Source organism: Bidens hawaiensis, unplaced genomic scaffold, assembly GCF_021521415.1.
Source record: "Bidens hawaiensis isolate Kalapana, Puna unplaced genomic scaffold, B.hawaiensis_p1.1 tig00009385_1, whole genome shotgun sequence".
Taxonomy (NCBI): domain Eukaryota; kingdom Viridiplantae; phylum Streptophyta; class Magnoliopsida; order Asterales; family Asteraceae; genus Bidens; species Bidens hawaiensis.
Window position 1 is genome coordinate 153,447 of NW_027491692.1, and position 21,265 is coordinate 174,711.

At 32.4% G+C, this 21,265-nt stretch overlaps 1 protein-coding gene across 1 annotated transcript; it reads left to right on the plus strand.

Moving 5' to 3' along the window:
* Positions 1-440: 440 nt before the first annotated feature.
* On the plus strand, positions 441-5,790 carry LOC143532159 (DNA (cytosine-5)-methyltransferase 1-like). Its single transcript, XM_077027288.1, has 13 exons — positions 441-689; positions 865-923; positions 1,543-1,609; positions 1,690-2,019; positions 2,761-2,829; positions 2,922-3,008; positions 3,124-3,211; positions 3,294-3,397; positions 3,600-3,704; positions 3,802-3,845; positions 4,432-4,501; positions 4,619-4,722; positions 5,542-5,790. The coding sequence occupies exons 1-13, from the start codon at positions 441-443 to the stop codon at positions 5,699-5,701; spliced, it is 1,536 nt and encodes a 511-aa protein (XP_076883403.1). The 3' UTR covers positions 5,702-5,790.
* The last annotated feature ends 15,475 nt before the right edge of the window (positions 5,791-21,265 follow it).

Here is a 21,265-nt window from a genome sequence, read left to right on the forward strand (position 1 = left end):
TTATTTAACGTTATGTGTTGAAAGCCGGGGGGGGGGGGGGGGGGGGCATGTTTTGTAGTGGTACACTGGTACTTTTAAAACAAACAAAAGGTACACGTAAAAATGTTAGCCAACACATGACTGTGCGGTGTGTTAGCACAAAATTAAACCGAAACACGAAACATAAAAAATAATAAAGTCAGCTTAGAACACGCGTGGTGCGAATGGGCTGTTAAACGTTGAAAATAAACGTAAAAATATTGAACTACACATTCAAGTTGTAGTGTGTTAACTCGCAAATTTAGACCGAAACGTTAAACGGAAAAGATTATCAAATATGGAAACTATCGGGGACCAAAGTTGAAAGTGAAAAAGTGTTAGGATTATAAATGAAAATGTTTTGTGGCAAACATGTAAATCCAGTCTCTTTAAAGTGTTTAATAATAATATTAATTGTATTTATGCAGGTGAGAAATGAAGCCGCTGAGGACTTTTTATTTTTGCTGAAAGAATGGGAAAAACTTTGTAAACAATTTGATTTATTGGGTTCAAAAAAACATGATGATACAAGTGCAAAATTTGTAGAATCAGATTCTGAGGAAATTGATGAAAACCGTGATCCTTATAAAGGTGAATTCGAAGTTCAGAGATTGACAGCAGTTTGTTATGGTGATCCAAACAAAGCGAATAAACAAACACTGCATTTCAAGGTGGATAACACATTAGTTTTTCAAATATTTTTTTTATCCTTTTATGATTTATCTATTGATGAAATGCTACAATTGTAGAAATATTGTTATCACTTTACTTTCCTTTTTTTTTTTTGGGGGGGGGCGCACTTTCTGCTTCAGTTTATATATTCAAAATAATATTTGCAACATGTAGGTGCGATGGAAGGGCTTTGGTCCTAGTTATGATACATGGGAGCCAATTGATGGGTTGAGGTAAGTGTTGGCATTTTGGTAGACCAAGAAACTTTTTTTTTCCTTCCGAAAATAAGGATGTAAACAAGCTTGGTTGCCAGTGAGCTTGAGTCTAAAAATAAGCTTGCTTACTAAACGGGCCCGAGTCTATCTTCACTTATTGAGCTTGAGGTTTCTTGGGAGCCTATTATTTACATAGTTTTTATTTAATAGGTTAACTATTTGTTTTATGATAATAATTATATATGATTATGATAGAACTATTGAAGGTAACTAAATAATAAATATCAAGTATTATGCTATATATAAAAATTTTAAATAAAAAACATATATAAAATAATAAATGATTCGATTTCAACCTCGTAAAACTACTTACATGCCAGCTTGAGCTTTTGAAATAAAGCTCTAAATGAGCTAAGTTTGAGCCTCGATGAAACTGGGTTGACTTGGCATATTTACACCTGTTGAAAACAACCCCCTCTCAAACATAAACTACCATTGTCCTGTTTTAGTCGTCAAAGTTTCTATAACATGGCGTGTGCATCTTTTTGGAAACAAAGTCATCTTTTTAAGTGTGTGGGCATTTTATGAAAAGAACTCAATAAAATATTTACATATACATTCATTGTTTTTGCAATAGCAATTGCATGGAATCTATAAAGGATTTTGTTACCAGAGGATATCAATCAAGAATTTTACCACTTCCTGTAAGTCACCTCTTCTCTGCATTCAACATCTTTATCATGTTCTTAATCCACCAACCGTGCATTGACTATTTCACACTCAGGGTGATGTGGACTTCATATGTGGTGGTCCTCCTTGTCAAGGAATCAGTGGTCATAATCGGTTTAGAAACTACGAGGACCTGTTACAAGATCCAAAGAACCATCAGCTTGTTGTCTATATGGATATTATTGACTTTTTGAAACCCAAATTTGTTCTGATGGAGAATGTTGTTGATATTGTCAAATTTGCGGATGGTATTTTGGGATATCACGCAGTTGGGCGTTTAGTTTCGATGAATTATCAAACGCGTTTGGGGATAATGGCGGCTGGGTCATATGGAGTTCCTCAGTGTCGGTTGAGGGTGTTTCTTTGGGGTGCTAATACAATGATGGTTAGTGTTTTTTATGATATTAGTTGTGGTAATATGGAGGATTGGGCTTTATATGGGGTAAACAGGTCAAGTAGTTTGTTAGAAACATGTTTTGTTCTTTTTTTAGAAATATATTAATGGGTTGGCAAATTATACGGCAAAATATGGATATGGTCTTTAAGCTTTATGTTATATATATCTGGTCTCTATGGACACAGTTTGCTTTCAAGATAGCTTATATGTCAAGTGACTAGGTGAGTTTACTGTTTGCCATTTTGAAAATTACATATTAGTTTTTAACTTCTTGACTATTTTACTTGTTTAAAAGTTACATTTCAACTCTTCACTATTTTACTCTTTTAGACATTACATTTAAACCTCTTTCTTTATTATTATTATTATTATTATTATTAATGTTATAGTAAAAGGGCAAATGATATGTAAAATTAAAGCTTAGGACTTAATTCATAGTTTGTCCCAAACTATAGAGATCATCTATGTACATTACTCTAAAAAGTAATTTTACTATAGTAATATCTAAATTTTTGGGTGATATGATTTAGAAGGTTTTATGAATTGTTTCTCTCTCTCTTTTTTTGATATGTTTCCCTTTAGCTAGAATTTTCAGTGTTAACTTGCTTGATTTGAAACACAACCCAAATCAATCCAGTTTTAATTAAATGGGTTGAAGATGTCAAGGCTATTGAATATGCATATTAATGTTATTCCATGTTATTTAATTAATATTTTTTAATCAAACAGAAGCTGCCTCAGTTTCCTTTACCAACACATGAGGTTGTGGGGAGAGGAGTTGTTCCTGTTGAGTTCAAGGTGGGTTACATCAATTAAAATTATATAAAAGTATTTTTTACATTTAAATATGTTTTCATGGTATTTTATTAAGCTTTTCATTCTAATTGTAGGATTGTATTGTTGGGTCTGATAATGATAAGTCATACAAGTTAGAGAAGAGTATATTTCTTGGTGATGCAATTTCAGACTTACCTGAGGTAAATGTTAATTTCATACTCAGTGTTGCACTTTTGTTGATGTTGTTATTGATTTATTATTATTATTATTATTATTATTATAATTATCATTAACATTTATATTATATTCATTTAGGTTACAAACCACAATGATAAGGATGAAATGGAGTATGCAGGTGCCCCACATACAAGCTTTCAGAAATACATTAGAATGAGAAAGCAAGGTGACTTAAACACTACATTTTTAAATCAAATTATTATTTTCATGCTAAACCATGCTCATGCTTTGTTTATTTGTTTTTACAGCTTTGGGTAAAGATTCCTCAAAAAGAATGATGCTTTATGATCATAGGCCATTGGAACTGAATGAAGATGATTATACTCGTGTTTGCCGTATTCCAAAAATAAAGGTTTGTTCATCAAACTTTCATTTTTTCAAATTTGGTCACAAAGCTTTCAAAGATCTGTGATGCTTGTGCCTTGTGTTTTTTTAAACCAAGTTGAAAATCTGCATTAATATGAGCTATTAGCAGATTTCTTGTTATTCTTTAAAGTATTAAATTGTTAATTATCATGGACTAATTATTTATGAAATGCTTAATTTATATGCAGGGAGCAAACTTTAGGGATTTACCAGGGGTAAGAGTTGGCAAAAACAATAAAGTAGAATGGGATCCTTCAGTTGAAAGGGTCATGCTACCTTCAGGAAAACCTTTGGTACAGTTTCAACATCGTTTTGTTTTATCACATAATAAATTCTATTATCCAATACCATCATGCCTATATTTCTAACATTAAATCACCACTGTTACAGGTTCCAAATTATGCTATGACCTTTGTTCGTGGAACTTCAAAAAAGTATGTCTACCTGCATTTATTTAATTAGATTAGAATAATTGTATAAACATTAACATAGTTTCATCTACTCAATCGTTTAAGCAACCATGTTTATTTTCACTCACAAAAGTCATTTTAGTTTAAAAAATGTTAATTAAATGCTATGATGATTGTTAAAAAAATCCCATGCTCTTATAAATCCTTGATTCCCATTTGTGTTATTCAATCTCTTCACATTAGAACTTATTAATAAAGTGTCACCATCCTGTTATTACACCAAAAGTCAATATGGTTGGATTTTTTGTGTTTCTTATAAGTGGGTACTTGATCTTTCATGATTAATTATTTAAACTTTATTAGGCAATTTTTTAGTTATGTTTTAGTATTTATTCGACAACTTTAAATGCAAGGTAGCAGGAACATGTTACCATACCAAAATGATCTTTTGATAACTTTAATCATGTTGATTTTTTTAATTGTTTTTCTGGGACAAGATTTTTATTAACAAAATCTAGACCAAAATATGTTACCTTTTATGCAGTAATTCTTTTTAAGCTTAGCACGTGATGTTGGTTGGTAGGGTTTACTAACATAATAAAAAATGCAGACCATTTGGTCGCTTGGGTATGGATGATATTGTCACAACTGTAGTTGGTAGAGCCGAGCCACATAATCAGGTTCTTAATCTTTTTTTTCGAGCCATCATTATCATTTTCATTGTTAATTCTGTTTTAATCAAGCAACTGGATATTAAGTTTTCTTTTTTTTCATTTATGTTTTATGTTTTTTGATAGGTGCTGCTACATCCTAACCAGGATAGAGTGCTGACTATTCGTGAAAATGCACGTTTGCAAGGATTCCCTGATCATTATAAACTATGTGGACCTGTTAAAGCCAGGTAATATTACAAAAAATGACTGTGTTATGATATTTTTGCACTACTTTTCTAGCCAAAAAAGTAAAGTTTCTAACGTTTATACTTCTAAGTTGAAAGTTCCACAAATTTAAAGCTCAACCCTCTTAGTTGTAACCAGCAATCATGACCTATTCTCCAATTTATGAATTGAATCAAGTAATTCTTTTTTTATTAGTTGTTTATATATGTTTCCTTAATTTATAGAGTAAAAACTTTTTGTCATTAAGGTTTACCCAAATTGAAGGTTGTCTTTTAACTAAGGTAATTACAAAGAACGTTCTCTAATTTAAAAATTGTAATACATTATTTCTTTTTCACTAACTGGGAGTTACCGAGTTAACGTTTTCTTTGTAAATCCAGTTATATGTGTTACATGTAAGGGTATTGGTCTTCTTTTGGTGTAATCAGGATGGAATTAACGGAAAATGTTATCTTCGTTTAGTGAAAAGGGGGTGTTCTGTTACAAGTTTTGAATTAAAAGACATTTTTGGTGATTACTCTGGTTGGATGACAACCTGCAATTCGGTGTGAACCTAAAAGATGAAAAATGTAATAAGTGAAAATAGGTTACGTTTATTAATTGCTTAGAATGTATCAAACTGGTGTCTGGATCCTGCTAGCAGTCACAGAGTCAAAATAACCAACTCATGTTTTCTCTAACACGACTCGTTTACACATGCCCGACCTGCTATTCAAATTCAAATTTGTTTTTTCAAAGAACTTGGTTGCAATATATCATTTTACTAATTTTCTTACAGACGGCTAGAATTTTGTATATTTATGTTTTGATTTTGGTTTCAGGTACATGCAAATTGGAAATGCGGTTTCATTCTCTGTATCAACTGGATTGGGGTATAGTTTAGCCAAAGCAATTCAAGGAGTTAGCACTAGCAAACCAATAAAACTCCCAATAAAGTTTCCAGATTGTCTTGGACAACTATCCGATCCCGATCTTCACTAAAACAAGACATTCAAGAATCTTGTTGATGACCAAAATGCGGTGTAGTTTTTAAACAATGATTAAGGATATTTATTGTTATTCATTAGCTTCTTGTGACATTAATCAATTGTACTTTTAATCAGATTGAGTGTAATTTAACATTGATTCTTCTTTTTTAAGGTTTTGTTAATTTGAGATTGTTATGGTTATAATTTCTAGAAATCTTTTATGTTTTTCAAATAACTGCAAAAGATCTTAATATCATATAAAGGGGTTACTTTTAATATGATGCCTTTCATGTCATGCGGTCTTGGATCTCTTTATTACTTCATGCTAGGATTTATATTTTTAGTCTAAAGAGGTGCTAATAGAGTAAAACTTAGAAACTGAAAAGGGGTAAATCATTTCAAAAATGGTTTCGCCTGGTGGTCCGAGTTTGAACCGAAGTGTGTTAGAGTGGTGTGGTAAACGACTACACCATGAAACCTGATGTGGCAAGGCGATAAAATATATTTTAACTAATGTTTCATAATTATAAAGATACGCCTATATATTGGAAGGCTTATGCTTATCATGTTGATTTGTTTCGCCATGAAAACAGGTTCGAGGGCCAACAGAAACTTGGTCCATGAAATTAGAAGCCATGGTTCCTTTCTTTCACCTTTTTAAACACTCAATTTTATACCAACCAAACAAATATTTAAAGTACTTTACTTTTCTACTTTAGTTAGATATGTGTCATTTGCCTTATGTTAATGCACAACAAAGTTGAAGGTGTAAGAATTATTTGAGACAAATCTTATAATAATCATTATGAGGTTGGAAGGAATGTGAATGATGGTTCAATTAAAAACGACTTTGTAAATACCAAAAACCAATTATTCTGTAATTATAAAAGAACTCTTAAAATCGGTTGGGATGCTGTATGGAAAAAGAGTATTATGTCAGTGCAGAAGTGCACATTGGCAACACATCTATCAGAGTATGGGAATCCTCCAGACGCACATGATGAGTACTCGGGCATGCCAAAATAAGCTCACATGAAAGTCTACAATACTTTCATAATGTGTTGTTACGTTGTACGGAAAAGAATATCTATGTAAATTGAACTCCAAGGAAATTAAACTTTTGCACGCCACACATGAAACAAACATGGATTTCCTGGAATGGTAGATAACATTGATTGTGCACATTGGGCTTGAAGGAATTATTTAACGGAGTGACAGACAGGGTCAATAAATGAGAGGCGACCACGAGTATGTGACGATTATGCTCGAAGATGTAGCCTCCTAAGGTTTATTGTGTTGGCATTCCTTCTTTGATGTGGCCGATTCCAATAATGACCTCAAGAAATTGTGAAATGATGACTTCTATGCTTTTGTTTAGTTGTTTTTTGAGTGATAGTTTTTGGCTCAGCAAATGGTTAAAGAATTATTTTTTTGTCTTACTGATTTGGATGTATCGAACTCTAGCCAAGGAGTTGTAAAAGGAATTGTAAAAGAATGTGAACTTGGTTAATGCAGTTATAATTTTTTGGTTTATGGACATATATTTTTTTATTAGTTTAACTTAAAAGGGTATAATAGTAAAAAAATGTTTAATTTCCTTTTCATTTCATTAAACCATAAAATCACATATTTTCTCTTTCTTTCTCTCTTTAATTAACATTCCTTTCTCTCCACCTGTTAAATAAATGAAACTAATAGAATCACTGTATTATTATGCTAGATATGTTTATATTAATTATAATATATTATCTCAAAATATGAGATATCATTGTACAACCTATTTATAGGAAGAGATTAATCAGAATGATTTTGTGGAAAATATTATCGTGTCTATTATGGTATCAGAGTAAGTTTTTTTCTAAACTCTAATCACTAATAACCAGCGTCCTCATCAGGTTCATCGATCCTGCACCTTCATCAATCTTCAATTTTCCAATGGATTCTAAAATCCACCCTGCCATCATTGTCTCAAATATTAATAATTTCATTCCAATCATTCTTGATAATGAAAGTGGCCAATACATAACTTGGTTTGAGTTATTTAAGGTTCATTGCACGACATACCTGGTAGCCGACCACCTTGAGCCCAAGTCCACTTCATCTGTTGCTGCAACTAACAAAGACAAAGCCGATAAAACCGAAGACTCCTGGAAAAGATTGGATGCCATAGTCCTTCAATGGATCTACGACACCATCTCCCCTGATCATCTCCAGACAATCCTAAAAAAAAACACAACTGCATATGATGCTTGAATAGCTCTAGAAAACCTTTTTCAAGACAACAAAAGCTCTCGAGCCCTACATCTTCCAACAAAACTCACAAACACCCGCCTTGAAGATTTTAAAGATATGGCGGCATACTGTCAAGAAGTAAAAGTCTTGTCTGATCAACTGTTCAACGTTGACGTTCCCCTCTCCCAAACCCAGCTGGTCCTTCAACTGAATTGGGGGGTTAACACTGAAACACGATTTACTTATCGGGCAATCCTGTACAACATCAACGCACGAAACATATTTAACTGGATATTCACTTCACTCGTGAACAGGTACAACGTGTCAAAATTTGCATTGTCCATGTTCCCACACGCTACCAGATTGTTGACATCTTAACCAAAAGTCTCCCGAAGATTCTTTTCGATGATTTTCGATCTAGTCTAAACATACGATCTCCTTCCACTTCGACTGCGGGGGGTGTAATAGAATCACTGTACTATTATGCTATATATGTTTACTAGTTTTAGATCCCGTGTAACACACGAGATGATCCAAATAATAAAGTTATAAATAAAGCAAATAAGTACATAATGGATATGAAAAAATGATTACATCTATACTTATATCTATATTATGTATACAAAATTTGATTTTATTTATATCAGAAAATGATTTTTTTTAAATGAACTTAATAAATAATAATAATAAAGCAGGTGCAAAAACATACCTGAGAACGGTCCATCTATTGGAAATTTGATTCTCAGTATCATATATATATATATATATATATATATAGAAAACTCACATTTAGAGAGAAAACTTAAAAACTCCTAAAGAATTATTTTTAATTAAAAATAAAAAAATATTTTCAAAATTTTGTTTTAGCCATTATTCTTATATTTTCTTATATTTCACTCGAAAAATATAAAAAAAATAAAAAAAACCGCTATAATGCACATACGTATTACTGTGCGATACCGTTGTATTACACATATGTATTACTATGTATTTTTGAGTTTAATAGTGTTTTATTGCATATATTCAATATTTGTGTATTGTATATGTGTAGTAGTGTTGTATTATATGAAAAAAAAATAATAAAATAAAAGTCGATGTAGTGCACATGTGCATTAATGTTGTATTACACATACGTACTAATGTGTATTCGATGTGTGTATTAATCTTTTATTACATATATACAATTGTGTGTATCAAATATGTGCAATAGTGTTGTATTCTATGCAATACAAACACTTTTGCATGTATGCAATGCACACTATTACACATGCGCACTATACCGATGAGGTTACCGACAAGTTTTTTTTTTGGAACCAATAACAACATATAAGAATAATGAAAAAAAAGAAACTTCAAAAAAAAAATTAAAAAAAGTTAAAAATAGTTTTTTAGAAGTTTTTAGGAGTTTTTAAGTTTTCTTTTTAAGAGGAGTTTTCACTAGAACCCACCCTTATATATATATATATATATATATATATATATATATATATATATATATATATATATATATATATATTGAGAGAATTTTGATTATGAACCAATTTCAAAAAAGACTTTTCACACAATAATAGTTCTAAGCTACACTATGAAAATGATTTTTATAATTTTGAGGGGGCTTCTCGACTTTGCCATAATGACAACACATAAAAATAACACGTTAACCTGTTCAATTTTGTGAATGTTTTGTTTCACTTGAACATAATTTTGTATAACATGTTTCACACACTACATTTTAATCACCGTTAAAGGAAAAGTCAATGCTTACGCAAATGTTTCAAATTTGATAAAAGTTAGAAGCATTGATAGGTCTGGAGGTAGCATGTCGCAAGTGTTCGCCGTCTTTTCTTAAATTTTAATAGTTGTGGGAAAAATAGTCAATTAACCAAATCACGAATCTTTTCCTTATTTCGAAAAATGTCATTAAAAACAAATTCGAAACCTAAATCACGTTTAAAAATTCGAACTTTCATTTTTTTGACATTTTCAAGTCAAAACTTTGAACCCGTAACAAATTTGATGATAAATCTACTTGCATTCTCGACTTTTAAAAATACTCATATGACCCATTTTTGACCTGCAACAAATTTTGAGTTAAATGTAATTAACTTGTACCAAACAATCTATTTACCAACTTTTGACCCGTAACAATCAAATTTAAGTCCCACAAAAAACCTGAACAATCATTGATAAAAAAGACCGAGAAACTGACTATGATAAACTTTATTATATATGAAAGTGAATGACATATATTATTACATTTAAACATATATATAGTTTAGTAAAATTAACTAAAAAATAAATAGATAGATTTAAAGCATATATTTTTAAATTATAAGAATATTTATTTTTATTAAAATGTATATTATATATAAAAAATAGAGTTAAAGGAAAGTAAATAATTTAATAATGATATATATATATATATAATATAAATTGAGTGTAAAAGAAAAGTGAATAATTATTGATTTATGATATAATTATTAGTTTGAAGGGAAAAAAATTATAAGGTTTAACCACAAACTGACACGTGTCAACAGTTATTTTACTTTATTAAAATAGGAAGATATTAATATTAATGATTTTAATGATAAATTAATTAAGTTTAAATATTAATTATAATATATCATCTCAAAATATGAGATAACGTGTCTACCTCCCGGCTCCCGCTCAAATAAACATTGAAATTGTAAAACCTTCGCTCGCACCGCTCCACTACACTCCACTCCATTCAATTCGCGGCTATCGACTCACCACCACCACCTGTCCTCCGCGTTCGTACTGCTTCTTTCATATCAGAACTGTAAGACATGGTTAATTTCATACTTGATTCCATAAAACTAAGTTGTTGTCGTAACCTAACTACCTGATTAGGGCTTGATTTCTGATAAATTGAGTGCAAAATGAAATTGAATGAACCTGGCGATCTGATTAGGGGTGATTTTGTGTGCAATTTGAATCTATATGAAGTTGTTGTAACCTAACCGTCTCATTAGGGTTCATTTACTATCAATTCCGCTTCATTCCGTAATGACATTGTGCGAAATGAAATGAAATTAAACCAGGTAGTTGTTGTAACTGATTAGGTTTGATTTCTGGTAGTTTTAGTGCAAAATGAGACCGAATGAAGTTCTTGGTCGTAACCTGACCATCGAGTTTTATTTTATCAGTAGCCCTAAATTTCCTATTTCGGTCTCATGTTAGGTATAAACACTGAATCGATTCGAATATTAAGATTATGAACCATAAATATTCGATTTCAGTTTCATTTTAACTATAATCACTGAATGACTTAGATATCATCTTAATTATAATCACTAAAACGAATCTTGTTTGGTAAATGATGGATTCCATTTTAACTATTGGTTGATTACAATCAACAGCATGCTCTAGATGTTAAATGCGTGTATATTGGTGACTAATTGACAGCAAAAGCGATTAAACACACGGTATCTGGTGACCTGTTAAGTGTTATGACCTACGATTTGGTCTCTCAACTGATAGGGTTTTACTTAGTCAAATATCTCAGATGTCTCAGCTGATAGGGTTTTCTTCTCTTTTCGATGTGTTCCCGGTTACGAGCCTATATAACTTGATCATTTTTGTGATTTGGAGGTTATTGCCATGATTGGTAATTGTGTCAGACATTATATTTGGTTAGATGTTTCATGGATTATCAACTGATGGGATTTTATTTAGTCAAATATGTGATTTTCTTATATAGAAAGTTATCATTTTAGGTATTGATGTTTTGGTGGTTAATTTTCAAATTTTCATGTTTATGATAACTACCAGGTTAGAACCCGTGTGATACACGGGTTGGGAAAAAAAGATAAGTAGGCAAAACAACCATTTTTTATAATTTTAACAAAAAAAAATAAAATTAAAAATAAAAGCAAACCTACCATTTATCTATTACCCGAATCTACCTTCTCAGGTTTGATCCATGAATAAAAACCGTTTAGCACCCATAATTTAGTCACCATAGATTTGAAGCCGTAATATTTAGGTGTTGAACTTCTATTCTACATAACTTGTGGGTGCCTATGCATAATTGTAACATCCCACATCGGTTGGGGAGGAGAACTAAACCTTCTTTATAAGGAAGTGGATACCTTCCCCATCATAACGCGTTTTGGGCGCATAATGGTAGTGGATGAGAGAGAACTCCACAGTTAAGCGTGCTCAGGTGGAAGTAGTATCAGGATGGGTGACCTCCTAGGAAGTCTCACCTGGGCAACCAAAAGCAAATCCGTGAGGCGATGGTGGTACATCCCGGCCAAAGCGGACAATATTATGGTGCGGCGGTACCTGAACTGTTACAGATGGTATCAGATCACAGGGCCGGATCGGTGGTGCCAGGTCCCGCGAGAACGCTGGACCCCTAAGCGGGGTGGATTGTGACATCCCACATCGGTTGGGGAGTAGAACTAAGCCTCCTTTATAAGGATGTGGATATATTCCCCATCATAATGCGTTTTGGGCGCATAATGGTAGTGGATGAGAGGAGAGTTCCACAGTTAAGCGTGCTCAGGTGGAAGTATTATCAGGATGGGTGACATCTTGGGAAGTCTTCACCTGGGCAACCAAAAGCAAATCCGTGAGTCGATGGTGGTACGTCCCGGCCAAAGCGGACAATATTATGGTGCGGCGGTACTTGGGCTGTTACAATAATAAAAACACATGCCATAAAATTATTACAAATAAATGAAGAAATTACAGCTTTATGCTGTCCATCAAACTTTGTTGCTAACTATATTCATTCAAATGTGTTTACACTGGCTTTAAGAACCTATTTCATCACAGTTTCATGAATACATCGGCTTTAAGAACTTGTTTCATCACAGCGTGAATAGAGTTGAAGCCTATGTTAGTGAACTTAACTGAATATGTGTACAAAACCTGAGTATTGATATAATATAATCAAACCCAAATAACCGGTATCACCGACCATAGAAAAAAAAAGTCAATGTTGCACTTTTATAGAAGAAGTTGGTGATGAAACTGACATATATTGTATCAAGAATTCCTTAAAATATTCATCAACTTAAATATTTTAGGTAAGTTTAATTCAAGAAATACTTAAAATTATGCGTTCTAATTTAATGGTAAATTCAAATTTTAAATAGAAATCGAAATCAAAACTTGAAGTTAAAGGTCAAACATCAAAGTCAATAATAATTGTAATTATCATATTTATACTTTTGTAAGTTAACAATTTATTTTTTAAGAAAACTTAGCCAATAAACTATAAAATTATAAACAAAATACCTAAATAACAAAATAAGACGTTAAAATTGATTAAAAATCATCTCTCGAGCTATACGTACTCTAATGAATAATAAATATGGTCGTATTGTTAGCAAAAATCTGATTTATGTGTTATCAAACTGGATTAAATTAGATCATCTAGACAAAAGATTTTAAAGCAACAAAATTTATATTTTTTAACACTAAAATGTAAAGGAAAAAATCACCTTGCAAACGCCTCTATTGTTAAGTTTCATGCATAGCCTTTGAACGCCAACTACAGATGAAAAACAACATTTAAACAGATATATAATACTTAACTACTAAGAAAATAATTATATGCATATGCAAAGCCTATAAATGTGTACCTTGATTACTTCATTTTACTCCACCGTGTCAAACTTGTTGACGTGTGTGATATATATTTTTAATAATGATTTTTTCACACAGCTGGGTTTTAAATTTATAGAAATGATTTTCACCTCAAAACTAAACCACACACACATAAGCAAGTGTACGTAACGTATAAGTAGTATAGCATCAGTAAGAACCAAGTATCGATCCATGGACACGATAGCTCTTGATACTAAATCTTCGTTAATGTCTAACCGGCTAAAATCACAGGTTGTTTGGTTTTAACTAGAAATATAATGCAAACTATAAAAACTAAGCTAACAAACACAAAAGCAAACAATCAAGGAAGAATATCACTTTAATCTCGAACCCATTTAGCTCATAAATGACAATAATTATGGATACATGGTAAGATCACAAAATACATAAATGACTAGACTTTCGCCAAAGACATCTAATCATGTGACTTGTTGGAAAGTTAGTATGAAAGGTACAAACTAACCACCTAAAGTCATTCAAGTAGAACGAGTAATACGATTATGCCAATGTTTCATAATGGTATGGACTAGTTTCCTATCACGGTTGACTAATCCAACAACTCTTTGGAAAGATAACATGAAAACACATAATCCACCTAAAGTTGATAATCATGCACTTCTTCAACTTATGATGTTCATATCAAGATTACATAAACTAGAGGTTCGTGTCAACAAACCTTAGATAAACATAACACTTAACATGACAAATCATAACAAATACTTTGTCTTTCCAAACATAAGCATAAGGATGCACATTCAAGAGTTTATCATGAATAATCAATAATCAAGACTTCATTCACCATTCCTAGTTCAAAAGCCATAAACTAGCATAAAATTATACAAATCCATGAATGGATGCTTAAATCATGAGTTTTCCAACATTACATAACCAAACAACCCATAAGTCTTGAATATCATGGCATAACAAACCTTTAAATACACAAAACCATTGAAGAATAATGATGAAATTGCTATAACACTAATACAATCCTTGCCAATAGTCCATAAATACCATCAAATATTACTAAACTTCATCTAAATCAAAGTGATAAAGAGTTTAGCTCATCATGAGCTTAAGAACAACATACAAGCTTGAAAAGACAACAAAATTCATGGTAAAATCAAGAAGAATCAAACCAAGAATCCAAGCTAGATGATGTAGATGATGGATGATGCTTCTCTTGATGTTGGAATCCTTCAAAGTGCTTGCAATTGGATGGAAATCACGAAGGTTTGGAAGTTAAACAGTGGATTCAAAACTCCCTTGGACTCCCCTTTCCTTCTGCGTGAACGGCCTCTTTATCTTGTAAAAGGGAGACATGATCATGTTTTGAGAGAGACATGGTCATGTTCAAGCAAAATGTAGATCTAAGCCTCTGATTGGTTATTTGGTATCCAAGAAACTATTCCCTGTAGATTGAAGTTACTAGGCATGGGAATACAACTGGACATAAGCTAGATTTGTAAACATGAATTACTGAATAAAAAGGCAGGGCATGACTTTCTCTTTTGAAGACACTGTTACACGGTTAATTAGATATGTAGAAAGGAGTGGCATGATCATGTTATTACAAAGACATGGTCACGTGTGAATAAATGTGTATGACATGGTCATGCTTGTTTGTTAACATGATCATGTTTTGCATATGTTTGCTATAACTCCACGTTTCAGACTCCACTCTTCCACATTACTCCTCCAAAATTCTTATTATTCAGCGCCAACCCCTGGAAATTCAGAACTCAATATATAAGTATACACTCCAACAATTTTCTATTAAATTTCCACCAAAAGAGTGTAGAACGAGGGTAAAAGATGTGCAATAAATATGAATAAATTTGGACACATCACTTGTCGTCCATTGTTTTTTGCTATAACAAAATACAATCTATATATCTATTAAAACAACATGTTTTGCCCCTTTTCTAATGGTCAATCTGATTAATTTCCATAAATACAAAGCATTCTTAGAATTTCTTGATAATTTAATAATTCAAAAATAAATTTAAAAATCACCAATATCATTTTGAAAACTTAATTTGCATTTATGTCCATTAACCATATGTTACTTTGTAATTTTGAATTCATTTTGAAACCTAATTTGCATTTATGTCTGTTAACCATATATTTCTTTGTAATTTTGAATAAATGAAAAGAAAAGACAACATGGATTTATATATATTTAACTTTAATGTTTAAATGCCCTTCAATCAACATAAAATTTTCAAACGGATTAATCACAAGTAGGTTATATATTTCTTTTTATGTGTGTCTAATTTCGTTAACTTAACTCATAGAAATTATTTGCTGTTTTTTCTTTTATCAGGTTCAAGGCATTAAATAAACAACTAAGAAAGCTACACGTTTTCTTTCCTATCATACACAATATACACCAATGCAAACTTCTTTTATTTTATTTTGGCTTTGTTTTCATTTATATTTCTATCATGACTATCTGCTAAAAGTTCAACTTTGTATACATATATTTCTAAAAGAATAAAGATGTCTTTCAACTATAATTAGTTAATTATGTTTTTCAATCTAGATGGAATTTTATAGATAAACTTTATGTAAAATCCAACACTTTATTACATAGGATGTTAATTTTTTAATTATTGATATATGGTTAAACGCTTTCTAATATGCCAACAATCTATATCTATATATCTATTAAAACAACATGTTTTGCTCCTTTTCTATTGGTCAATTTGATTAATTTCCATAAATACAAAGCATTCTTAAAATTTCTTGATAATATAATAATTCAAAAATAAATTTAAAAATCACCAATATCATTTTGAAACTTAATTTGCATTTATGTCTATTAACCATATGTTACTTTGTAATTTTGAAACCTAATTTGCATTTATGTCTGTTAATCATATATTACTTTGTAATTTTAAATAAATGAAAAGAAAGGACAACATGGATTTCTATCTATTTAACTTTAATTTTTAAATTCCCTTCAATCAACAGAAAATTTCAACCGGATTAATCCCAACAAGTAGGTTATATATATTTTTTTTATGTATGTCTAATTTCGTTAACTTAACTCATAGAAATTATTTGCTGTCTTTTTCTTTTATCAGGTTCAAGACATTAAATAAACAACTAAGAAAGCTACACGTCTTCTTTCCTATCATACATAATATACACCAATGCAAAACTTCTTTTATTTTATTTTGGCTTTGTTTTCGTTTATATTTTATCATGACTATCTGTTAAAAGTTCAAATTTGTATACATATATTTCTAAAAAATAAAGATATCTTTCAACTATAATTAGTTAATTATGTTTTTCAATCTAGATGGAATTTTATAGATAAACTTTATATAAAATTCAACACTTTATTACATAGGATATTAATTTTTTAATTATTGGTATATGGTTAAATGCATTCTAATATGCCAACAATCAAGCAACATCAGAGAATATGAGGACAGAGTCAAAAATTAAAAATCTTGGTTTATTATTTCAAAAATTAAGGAACTAGACAAGGAGGTTGGATTATATATATTATATATATTTCTTTTGATTTTTTTACTTTTCAAAATTATTCAACCACATTATAACTTACTATTTTCCCTTTCTTATTTTTTATAGTAAACTTTGCATTATTACACTAAATATTAGTTTCAAACTTTTCTTTAAACTTGTTTTGTGAGTAGCGGAAATGTATATTAAATGCCATTTAAAAGTTCTTTATATGCATTCTACTATGTAATGTAATATTTTGTAAGTCTATATCTTTCAATTTTATGTTTCTATTTGAATGACTTGCATTTATAAATCATGTTTCCGTCCCAACAAACATATAAAAAATATATTGTCGTTTGAAATTATATATGTTTAATTAATGATTTTTATATTTCCACCCGTGTACTACACGGGTTAATAACCTAGTAAGCTAATAAAGACCACCAATAAATAAACATTTGGTTGGTTCTGTATGAACACACTACTATTAACCGATCGATTTGAAGAAAGATTTTTATTAATCAATGCAAATCAATAAATAATACATGAAAGTAATTGCTAAAAATTCTTTTAAATATTAAATTTAAGTTGCTACTATGTTCAAATGAGATCATAAACTTGCTACTATAAAAAGTTGGTTCTTATTAAACACATAATGTTTTCATAACATTAGAGCATTTCACATATCATTTAAAATATATAAGCTGGTTCATAATAAGTAACTGTTACTTGAAGGGTTGTAGAGTTGACTCCTTACATGGTGTAATACTTCAAAAAGAACTTGCTAATCCACTCTAAAAGAGATCTTGAATTTTGAAAAGTAATTAGGAAGATTGAATTTGAATTTAAATTAATTAACAATTATAAAAATTGCCATGTGGCACTTTAAAGAGATCTTGTTAATTATAAAAAGGGAAGGTTTTTTTAAAAACCCACTGTTTTATTATATAGGTAGATTACCTCAATATTTAGTAACAAATCTTGATTTTGAAACCGGTTCGGGAGTCGATATTTAGGTAACAAATATTTAATTGACGTGCACATCTGAACTAGTTCAATATTCGTTAACAAATATTCAATTAACGTGCACATTTGAACTGGTTCGGGAGTCAAAACCGGTTCCCGATCTGGTCCAAAATCAATTTTGAAAGTTCCAGTTCGGCCCGGTCCACTGGTTTGAAAATCAGTTTCAGAATACACGGGTTAAAACCTGTTAATACTGAGTGGATCCAGATTTTCCCCTTACAGCCGATTTCTAGACAGATCTGGTTTAGGCCGGACTGATTTTTACCTCGCTTGACTCGATTTTAAAACCAATCTTGTTTGGCCCAAATTCTGGTTTTGTGTATCTCTATTTGGAATTTTGGATTTTATCAGACTTTGTCCAAATAATTTTTACTGCTTTGATAAATTGATTCTGATAATGGTTATGTAATAAACAGAGGTTCGCTAATTTTGCGTTGGTTGTACTAGATGGACAGGTTTCAGTTACTTCCTTAAGAAATCATACAACACATTTTGTGCCTTATGCAGATTCAGGAGGCGGCAAGGACCAGCCTCCTGTCCTCGCAGTGGGTGCATCATTGGACCAAAATACCAATTCTAGTATTTGATGAGGACACGTTTCAGGTAGCAGGGGATAACGAGCTGAATGCTTTGGACGAGACCTATGGCGATATCGAAAGCGATCACAGACTCATGACACATCGAAGCAGATTCTTTTCAGCCATTTAACAAACACTCCTAAAGCATGACACAGTGATGCTCACCCTTAGGGTGGCTCCAGATGTTACATGTGTGAAGATTGACCACATACTATCTTACCTTGTAAGGAAAAAACTTTAGAGAAACTAACACTGGATATGACATATAAGCTACCATCAACTATCTTCCAGCTGGAGAAGTTGATTTACCTGCATCTCTCAGGGTGTGAGATTTCCGGAAGCCCAAGTTCAATGGATTTCTGAGCCTAACAAATCTTTGTGTGGAAAATGTAACCGCAACTACAAGCTCAATTATACATCTCCTATCAGGATGCCCGTCTTTGAAGATATTAAATCTTGTAAGTTAATTTTAAATAACAGTTGTAATACCCACACCTTAATAACATTAAAGCTATGTTCCAAAACATGGGGATTGAACCATGGTCTAATGGTAAATACATTTCCTTCATGTTGTGAGAACCTAGGTTTGATACTGAAGAGGTATGTACCCGCCTCAACATCGAGCGGGGCGGGTCAACCCACAAGATATATACAAGACATTAGAAATCAAAGATATTATCAAGGCACAAAGCCAAAACTTATGCTCAAGCATCACATGCTTGCACATATCGCATATGCTCAAGCATCACATATGCTCATGCATCACATATGCTCGCGCGTATCACATGCTCACGCATTATATATGCTTATGCATATCACATCGTGCGTGGCGCATCCGCGCGCGGCGCATATCACATATCACAGTTGCGCATGGCGCAGCTACGCGTGGGGCATCTGCGCGTGACGCGTATTACATGCTTGTGCGTATCACATCTGCGCATGAAATATCTGCGCGTGAGAATAAAGAGAAGACCTCGCGCATCCTCAGGATGGGCGCATATCACACGTGCACATAATCAACCTCGTCCTTATCCAAATCAGGATTAGGGCAACCTTGATTGTGCACGTCAGACAACCTTCCAGAAGGCATCTTTTTAAGGAATAAGGATATGCTGATGTTGACAGCTGCTAAATGAAAGGTGGACAGCTCAGCATGACTCATGGGTTACCACGTGATTATTACCAATGAAAAAGCACCAGGTGTCTCCGAGGACACGTGGCGCAAATCGATTGGAGGAGGCCAACAAAACCCTAATCTGGTCTCAGCTCAATCAGTGGAAACCCTAGCACTATAAATACATCATAACGTACACAGTTACAGACACACATTGATTCACATTGAAGCATATTCAATCACACAACCATACAGAGTAACATATAGTATTCAGCTATTGAGCAATACTCTTCAAATTCCCTTACTCTCACATTATCATCTTCTCCTACATATACTTATTCTCACGCCGGAGGGTTACCCCAAAGAGGACCCCTCTGTCCCTTTCTGAGGGGTAAGTAACGGCGCTGTTCATTTTGTAGGTGGAAGAACACAGATCCAGAAGAACCATCGGTGAAATAGTATAATCACACCCGAGGAAAGTAGATCTGCTACCAGTGAGTAGATCCACGTTTCTTCAGATACCCTCTTTAACTAATTGCCACCTGCTACAAAGATTGGTGGCAATGACGGATCTGAGCGGTTGTTAGTGTTGGCAACGACGGACTGCCACTATTGTCTAGGTCGCCGACGACGAAATTATTAAATGGTCGGAGACGCTCAAATCCTTCGTTGCCGTGATGATTTCGGCGACGATACCTGACTACAACTTTTGTTCAGGTCGCCGATGAAATTCTTAAATTGTGCCTGTTCACAGCGGCAACGACACCAGTTGTTCCTGTCAGCGACGAAATTAGTAAAAGTTTATGAATTTGTTATTAAATGAAAACATTTGGTGGATTCTTAGTTGCAAAAAGAACCGGGAAGAGTGAGAGAGAAGAGGGATGAAGAAGTGTGTTAAAGAAGAAGATAGAAGTTTTATACACACACATAGAGAGAGAGAGAGGAGAAGACGCCAAAATCAAAAAGAAAGAACATGAAGGAGAGAGTCTGACATTGGTACTATCTTTTGAATTATGTGACCCTTTTTTATTGGTTAATCTGAAACCGTCGTCCTTCGTATTACTACACATGTCGTTGGTGCCGGGTTTGTGAGGATATTTTCACTTTCATGGGGATATTTTGGAAATTTCTCTCTTCTGAAACAAAAATTTGGAAATTTTTCGTTTTATTTTTGAATTATTTTTAAATGCTATCAATTAAATAGGGCTTTACACTTTTACCCACCCAACCACTCTATCCCTTCACATCACAGACCGACAACACACAACCACCACGACTCAACTCCATCGAACCCCAACGCCTGCATGCTACCTGCTGCTTTTCTCCCAGCTCGTCAGTTGCCTCCCCTTCACAGTAAGCTTATCTTTCGTTTATATTCGATGTGTTGAGTTTGATGTCTAGAAATTACCAAAATTATCACTGTTAATGTACAGTGCACAAACTTTTGACTTCAAACAACATTCTTTTCATTCTTCAAACATATTCAACAAGGTTGTAGAAGGATCCACAGCAA

Coding starts and splice junctions, on each gene's coding strand:
- LOC143532159 (XM_077027288.1), top strand. CDS start 441: ATGCAGGTGAGAAATGAAGCCGCTGAGGACTTTTTATTTTTGCTGAAA. Junction 924..1,542: donor GAGCCAATTGATGGGTTGAG/GTAAGTGTTGGC, acceptor TTTTTGCAATAG/CAATTGCATGGAATCTATAA. Junction 4,502..4,618: donor GAGCCGAGCCACATAATCAG/GTTCTTAATCTT, acceptor GTTTTTTGATAG/GTGCTGCTACATCCTAACCA.